The sequence below is a fragment of the Palaemon carinicauda genome, unplaced genomic scaffold, assembly GCF_036898095.1.
Source record: "Palaemon carinicauda isolate YSFRI2023 unplaced genomic scaffold, ASM3689809v2 scaffold115, whole genome shotgun sequence".
NCBI lineage: Eukaryota > Metazoa > Arthropoda > Malacostraca > Decapoda > Palaemonidae > Palaemon > Palaemon carinicauda.
In genome coordinates this window covers 102,036-110,000 of record NW_027168649.1, presented here as the reverse complement: position 1 = coordinate 110,000, position 7,965 = coordinate 102,036, and the positions used below count along the sequence as shown (strand labels likewise).

At 37.0% G+C, this 7,965-nt stretch overlaps 1 protein-coding gene across 1 annotated transcript in view; it reads left to right on the top strand.

Annotated features, from left to right (window-relative positions):
* LOC137635346 (carbohydrate sulfotransferase 10-like) overlaps nt 1-4,169 on the top strand; it is a 4,862-nt gene extending 693 nt beyond the window's left edge. Inside the window, exons 1-7 of the mRNA XM_068367811.1 lie at nt 1-81; nt 425-585; nt 1,142-1,241; nt 1,758-1,888; nt 2,509-2,625; nt 3,189-3,365; nt 3,917-4,169. The exon at nt 1-81 is cut by the window's left edge and continues 693 nt beyond it. Of these exons, the coding sequence (XP_068223912.1) occupies nt 1-81; nt 425-585; nt 1,142-1,241; nt 1,758-1,888; nt 2,509-2,625; nt 3,189-3,365; nt 3,917-4,022 (873 nt within the window). The 3' untranslated portion in view covers nt 4,023-4,169. The remainder of the gene's footprint in view (nt 82-424; nt 586-1,141; nt 1,242-1,757; nt 1,889-2,508; nt 2,626-3,188; nt 3,366-3,916) is intronic.
* The last annotated feature ends 3,796 nt before the right edge of the window (nt 4,170-7,965 follow it).

Here is a 7,965-nt window from a genome sequence, read left to right as displayed (position 1 = left end):
TGTCATCATACCAAGACTCTCATGACTTATCGTATGTTCTTCTTTCACCGTTATGACACATCTGTTTGCACTGTGGCTAAGGTCAGTTGGAGATATATTAGTCATGTTTAAACTGGATGTTTATATTCTAATTCTCAGCATGTAAAGTTCAAGAAAATTTAGTCAGTACTTTGCCTTAATTGCCCATGAATGCTATGTGTTGATTTTGCTATGAGCTTGAATTTTAGATCATACAGTAGTCTAATAGGTAGGAACTTTTGATTACGCATTAGTTGGCTAAATTTACTGCCAGATCTTTGCTCAGACAGACCATCACTTGAGTTCTCTAGAAAACAGGCCTGTAAGTGAAAATATTTCCAGTCATGTTCACAGAGGTTTTCGCTAATGTATCAGTGGAATAAGTCCTCATTGGTCTTACTTGCAGTCGGGATCATCGACATGGAGAGCGCACCTTAGGCGGGTGAATAAGGGACCTTCCATTAAAGTTCCTATTGATGAGGACAACACCAGGAAGGCCTTTTTGCAGAGACCCATTGAAGCCATAGTAAAAGATGTTAATTCTTCTTCGTTAATAATAACAGTCAGGTAAATTGAACCGTTGTGCTTCAGGTATTTGGTCAAGGGAACTGTAAAGCATGCCAGCTTTCTCTAGAACAGACACTGATGATCAAGTTTAATACTTCACTCAAGACTTACATTCATTTGTCATGATATAATGGGGTTAGTGCATTCTCTGCACTTCACATGGCACACTGGGAATTAGTAAAATATCTTTTCAGTTTACTTTTGACGTTTAGCTGTAGGCTATCCACTGATTAGCCCTCTGCTCAGTCTTCTTTCCCTCATCCTTTCTTTCACCTTAATATTCAGCCTCTGTTGATGTTACTTTGTTGTGCAACTGTGGCATTTTCCTTCAGTTTCACTATTAGATCCTTGGCCTCTGCCTCGTTTACAATTTCATAATCTCTATCTTACTATCCGTTCACTCCAAACTCACTTTCTTCTCCCTTTTAATGAGCCTCTGAATAATCTATTAGCTCCAGTGTCAGGTGAATAGACAACATTCTCATAATAATTTAAATCAAATTTACCTGAACAAGTACTGTATTATTATAAACAAATTATAAATTTTTCTCACAAGGCATCCTCTGACGCGATTGGTGTCTGCCTATCGTGACAAGTACAACGATGGGAGGATTATGTATCCGCATGCTCCTCGTGTTGAAGCAAGGAATCACAAGGTAGGTCGACTAGCAGTTTAGGCTCAGAAGCCACAAAAAAAAAAAAAAAAAAAAAAAAAACTGCCTCGCATATCTTCCCAGTGACTCTAAGAATGAATGCCTGAATTCTATTTAGTTATTTACCAAGAGATAAGAAGGGGTGGAAATGAAAGTAATAGAATCTAAGGGAACCCTTTGAGTTTTTTTTTTTTTTTTACTCTTCTTTGTCTCTACCCTGATCTCTGCCCTAAATAAAAAAGGTAGGCCACATACTAAACCGGCACCAAATGGCCTTAGTGATCCCGGCAGCCTTTTGAAATTATAATGAAGTGTTTCACCATATAGCTGTCAGGAAACTTCTTCGAAAGAGAAAACGATGAAATCAGTCAAAATGAATTGGGACAACATAAATCCCAGGTCTGTTAAACTAATATTTAAAGACGAAGCCAATTTGTTTCTTTCAGCTCTTTTAGTAACACAAGATCTCATTTCATAGACATTTAAACGTTAAAATGTTTTACTTTCTTTTCTCATTAGATTAAAGCTGCGAGTTACTGGCATGAGAGGTTCCATCAATTCTGGCTCCCTGCCCTCTATGCCAACAAGAAGGTGCCCCCTGACACCCACATTAAAGCTGGTATAAAAGCTCCAATTGACCCTAAAGTTTTGTAAGTAACCTTGTGATAGCATTTATCATAGTGTGTCTGTGTGTAATCTACTATCCAGCGTCTTTTTCCTAGACTGGGTTAAATCTGTTTGGGGAGCAGATATCTATGGTTATCTACGGATACGTCCCTGATTATACACTATATCTTAGGATAGTCGTTCCGGGGGTTAGAACCCCGTGATACCTGACGGTAATGCTCTTGTAATATCACTCGCAGAAATATTATTCAGTAGGAAGCTGCCGGAAGGAACTTCCATCAGGACGACATGGCTATCTCACCCAAAAATAGATTTTTCCTACTTCAAAATCCGTTTTTTTTTTAAGCAACTAAACGTATTTCTAAAACTGCATTTCATTTAAGCATTGCCATATATCAAACCCGAGAACTATACTCAATTTTTTTTTTAATGACGCGCATTTGCACTGACTCACAGCGGTGCCCTCGGAAAAGTTTCCTGCTATCTGATTGGATAGAATTATCTTTTCCAACCAATCAGCGAGCAGGAAATTTTTCAGAGCTAAAAGGACACCGCTGCAAATCAGTGCAAATGTGCCCCATTAAAAAAGATTGAGTATAGGTTCCCTTTAATTTTTAATTTTTATTTTTTTATGCCCTTGCAGATACTCAGAAGAGGAATATGAGAGACTGTACCGTCTCCTGAAACCAAAGGTTACATTTGTACAGTTTCTGAAATATGTTCTGCAAACATATAAAAAAGGAATTTCTGATGCTCACTGGTTAGTGGAATATATATATTTTTTTTCTAATAATGATGAGAGAATAATCTTTTTTTTCTTTTTATTAATGATGAGATAATAATTTTTTTTTCTTTTTATTAATGATGAGGGAATAATATGTGATTTTACTTAGAATTAAGATCAACATCTCCCTGTGATCAATGAACTATATCTATAACTTGAAGATTTCATTTTTGTTTTTTAAGCAAAGTACAGTATAGTAATTCTCTCTCTCTCTCTCTCTCTCTCTCTCTCTCTCTCTCTCTCTCTCTCTCTCTCTCTCTCTCTCTCTCTCTGGAATAAAAAAATATAAAAATGGCTTTTAACAATGCTCTCTCTCTCTCTCTCTCTCTCTCTCTCTCTCTCTCTCTCTCTCTCTCTCTCTCTCTCTCTGGAATGAAAAAATATAAAAATGGCTTTTAACAATGCTCTCTCTCTCTCTCTCTCTCTCTGGAATAAAAAATATCAAAATGGCTTTTAACAATGCTCTCTCTCTCTCTCTCTCTCTCTCTCTCTCTCTCTCTCTCTCTCTCTCTCTCTCTCTCTCTCTCTCTCTCTCTCAGGAAACCATATGAGGAAAACTGTTGTCTTTGCACTTTTGATTATGACTACATCACAAAAGTGGAGACTTTATCAGAGGATCTGGAATACATCTTTGAGAAAATTGGCATTCCAGCAAACCCAGATATTTCCAAGAACAAACAAAGAGGGAGTGTTAAACATATATACACATATTTTAGGTAAGTTTTCAACAGTTTCTTTCTGGAAAGGGGTTTGAAGTTACTGTGTTTTATGCAAGTGTGTAAATATGTGAAATGTACTTGTGTATTCAGTAGAGCCTTGTGTAATGAAAAATTTAATGTGTATGAATAAGACTATACATGTTGGAGAATTGAATGTGACAGGTGAAATAAGGTGGACTAGAATTACCCAAATAAAAATAAAAGACTCTATAGACTTCACACTGAAAAAAAAAAAAAACTATAGAAGAAATTTAGTCATCGTTTTTTTCCAGTTTTTTATTTTTATTTTTAACTCAGGTATTTTCCCTTTATAGTATTTCAATTCCAAACACTAATCGCTCATAACAAATTTCTCATTGGTGGGATACTATAAGGAGGCTCCTAGATCATGAAATCCTTTTGAAGTTATTTACAATTTGACCTTACAACCACACAGTGCTGAATTAGCATTTCTATGTATTCATAAAATCCACTGCATTTTTCAAATAATCTTCAAATGCTACCTTGCCATATCTTTGAGTCTAAAGTGAATTTGCCTTTTATTTCAGATACTATCGAAAAGTTCCTGTGTCCGTAAGAAGAGCACTTTACCGCTACCTAAAGCGTGACATGGATTTCTTTGGATATGAACTTCCTAAGAAATTCTTAACTTGATATAAGAATTGGTTGAATGTGGGGTGATTGGCATATCTGTGGTGCTTTATAAAAGTATGTTTTTGGGGTTAATGTGTTCCGTGATCCCTAAGAACTTTCCTGTGATAGGTTAGAGCACACTGTTAAAAAATTGTAATTTTAATTGGAATTATTCATATAAAATGTACTGTTCTTTACAGTATTTCAGTAAAATACAGGCGACCGTAATTTTGCCTTACTTTGTTATTATCTTTTACAGATTGGTGACCGTAATATCACTCCTTTACGTCAATATATCCGTTTTTTAATTTCCATCAGTAACTATAGTCAATTTTTTTTAGTGAGGCAGATTTGCACCAACTCGTAGGGGTGCCTCTTTAGCTCGGAAATGTTTCCTAACAGCTGATTGGTTGGAAGTATTTTTGTCCGACCAATCAGCTATTAGGAAGCTTTTCCGAGCTAAAAAAGCAGCCCTGAAAGTCGGTGAAAATCTGCCTTACTAAATAGATTTGACTATAGTATGTGGTCGAATACTAAAGTCTACTATCTTTCGATTTGTCAACCAACAACTGAGGACGTTCTTTTTATGTAGTCAGCCATCATTGTTCAGGTCTTTGTCACTCGCTCTACGAAGTAAACTTAGTGTTTGTTTCAAGGCAATTTAAAGGCCACTAAGGAATGGCAGAGGCAAGGGACAATGACATTACCCTAGGAAGCAGCACAATGTCTGACCATATATACATATGATCAGGGTCCAAGGGGACCTTTCCACCTAAGCTAGGACCAAGAAGGGCCAGGCAAAGGCTGCTGATGACTCAGCAGGTAGACCTATAGGCTCCCCTAAAACCGCTATCCTTAGCTCACAAGGATGGTGAGGTTGCAGCGACCAAAGGAACTAACGAGTTCAAGCGGGACTCAAAACCGAGTCTAGTGATCACCAGGCAAGGACGTTAAAAGTTTGTCCTATATTGTCCTTATCTGTTTAGTGTATCGTCTATGTTCATATTGTTCACTAAGTCTAACTCGCCGTTCTCGGCTTCGGACTTGCATAGTCAGGAATCGATTATGGTCCCAGTACATTCCGACTTTTTTTTTTTTCACGCCAGTTTGATAAATTTACAGGTTTAGTATATTATTTAATTTTCCCGTTTATCGAATATTATCATTCCATATATCTATGTAGCCAGCCTAAGTATTTATCTCCATTTATACATATTTTACCTATGTTTGTGACTGCATGGGAGTCTTCAGCTCCATGTATTTTGTTACCCCTTAACCTCTGTGTTTTAAGTTTCTGTACAAAAGCATCTAGAAGCATGGACACCTTCCCTTTCATTTAATGTGCCTGGGGTTTGATTCCAATGTGAAGTAATTCTGATAATTTGATTTTGCAATTAACATATTATATAAATATTTACAAACAAACCACAGTTAGGATAAGCAATGTTTTTGAATAATTTGATACTTTGGTCTTCCCCAGGAGGCAGTCTTCAATTGCTTAACCTTGGGTTAGCCAGCTTGCTACTTCAGTGCCAACTTAATTTAATTAAGCTTCCATTATGTTCGGTCTGTTTGCATCTCCTGTGGATGCCTCAATTATAGTTCAAATAGTTGAGCCCTTAATCCACTCCATCACTCCTGGTCTCCTTCTTGATTCTGACCTCTGGGCTCTTATTTTCAACAAAAAATCAAAGGCCTTTCCAGAAGCGAGCCCCTCTTTATATCAAGGCGTTACAGATGAGGGAAGGTAACCTCTGTCCAGTATCTATAGGCTATATATAACTAGAGAATCCAATGCTGGCTAGCACCAGCTAGAACCAATACTACTCATTACCTGGGAAGGATCTGCTTGGGCAAGTTCTGGAACGGCATTCCTGGATCTACCTTGACGGCATATCTGCAACGATCCATGTCTGCAGAAGGTAGTCTTATTCTAAATACCCAGACCAACAAACCCATTTCTTCAAGGGCTATCTGTATTGTAATGACCTCTGTCTTCTAAGGGGCTGACACTCTCCATCACTAAATCCCATGATGTGAGAAATATTGCTTCCTCATTGGCAGTTTTTTAGTAATGTGTAATTTCAGGGCATACATAGTCTTATGGTATGTCTACATAAAGTATTTACGAGTATAAGATATCTGATTTGAAACAAATCTACTCTGTAAAATATGTTGCTCTGCTCATCAGTGGCACCCTTGGGTTGTAACCCAACCGAATAGGAAACCTTTCATCCTGACTCCTCAGCAGACTGGCCATGACGGACATCCATGATGGACATCTAGGCCGCCGCCCCAGAGATCTATCTTCTCCCATGATGCGAGTTTCAACCCTCTAGGTACCCTGATCTAATAACCTAACCTAACCTAACCATAATAGTTTGCTTGGTTGGATAGGAGTATCCATTATGATACAGGAGTCTGACCGTGGAGCAGAGAGAACAACATTTCGGTGCCGGTTTAGTATGTGGCCTACCTTTTTCATTCTGGTATAGTATGTGGCCTACTTGGCTTGTTAGGTTAGGTTAGGTTAGGTTAATTCGTGTTCTGGCCGTTCACGGTTAAGTTCTTGGAGATCACACTGCACCTCACCAAAAACCCTTTTTTTCCAACATCAGCACCTTCTTTTTTTTATCTTTATATATTGATAAAAATAAAGACAAATTTGTTCCTGATTAAAACATTACAAGACATGACATCTCTTTGGATTTCCGCGTGTAGTTTCCACTTGCCTTTTTTTTATTTGCCCAATCTGGTAACTTAACTCGCTAGTTTGAGTCATCTCTCTTTTTCATTGTCTTATTATTAGCATCCCATTTAACTCATTCCAAGTTTTATTCATAATTTCTTCACTTTTGTTTCCTTGTTATATCTCTACCAGATTTTTTGGGTAATTAAACAAAGCAATCAGTGACAATTGTTATGAATAAGAAAGGTCTTACAAAATGCTTTGTTTTATAGGATTTATCAGATTTGGTCTATTTAGGCAAGTGCAGGGGCCTGTGGGGCCATTCAGCGACCATGTCCACCTATGGTAAGTCCCCAGAGTTACTCTAGGAAGTAAAACTTAGAGAGGTAGAGTTCTAGGCATGTTACTTTTCATAATATTTACATATACTTAGTTATACTTATAAAACCTGTTAATGCTACTGTCTCAATTCCATCCACTAAATGTAGATCTAAGGTTGCTGAATCCCTTAATAGAAATCTAGGCAAAATTAGTGCATGGTGCAAATTATGGGGCATGAACTTGAACCTTAAACCTCAGTATGATTGTAAGTATGTCAAGGACAGTGGGTCCTCAACAGTCGGATCTCTGTATTGATGCTTCTTTACCTGTATATGACTCCTTTAAAATCTTAGGTATGATTATTGCAAATAAACTTTGGAGGAACACCTTCAGTCTTTCAATTACACTAAGAAATGGATTATTGAGAAAGTAAAGATTTTCAGCGATAATGTATTCTATTGTAATATCACTCGCAGAAATATTATGAAGTAGGAAGCTGCCGGAGGGAACTTCCATCAGGACGACATGGCTATCTCGTCCAAAAATAGATTTTCCTACGTCTAAATCCGTTGTGAAGTATTTTAATTCTTTCATATTACTGGGTTTCGAGAATTGTTCTTCTGTTTGGTTTTCAGCTGCAAATTCATCTTAATTTGTTAGGACAAAAATTAGTCCATTAAATTTCTTATTCCCGATTTAGATATTAATCTCTGGCACCTTCGTTCAGTTAATTCTTTATAACAGTTTCAGAGAGTTTTTCATAATTGTGACCATTCTTTACATCCAAATTTTCCCAGACTACACCCTTTACGCCTTCTTCATACACAATATTCCAGAAGTTTCATTCCACCTATGACCAGATTGTTGAATATTCTTCCTAATTAATTAGTTTTATTAGAAGAATTTAAGAAGTTCGAAATTGTGGCTAATGTAAGTTTTACAGGTTGACATAAG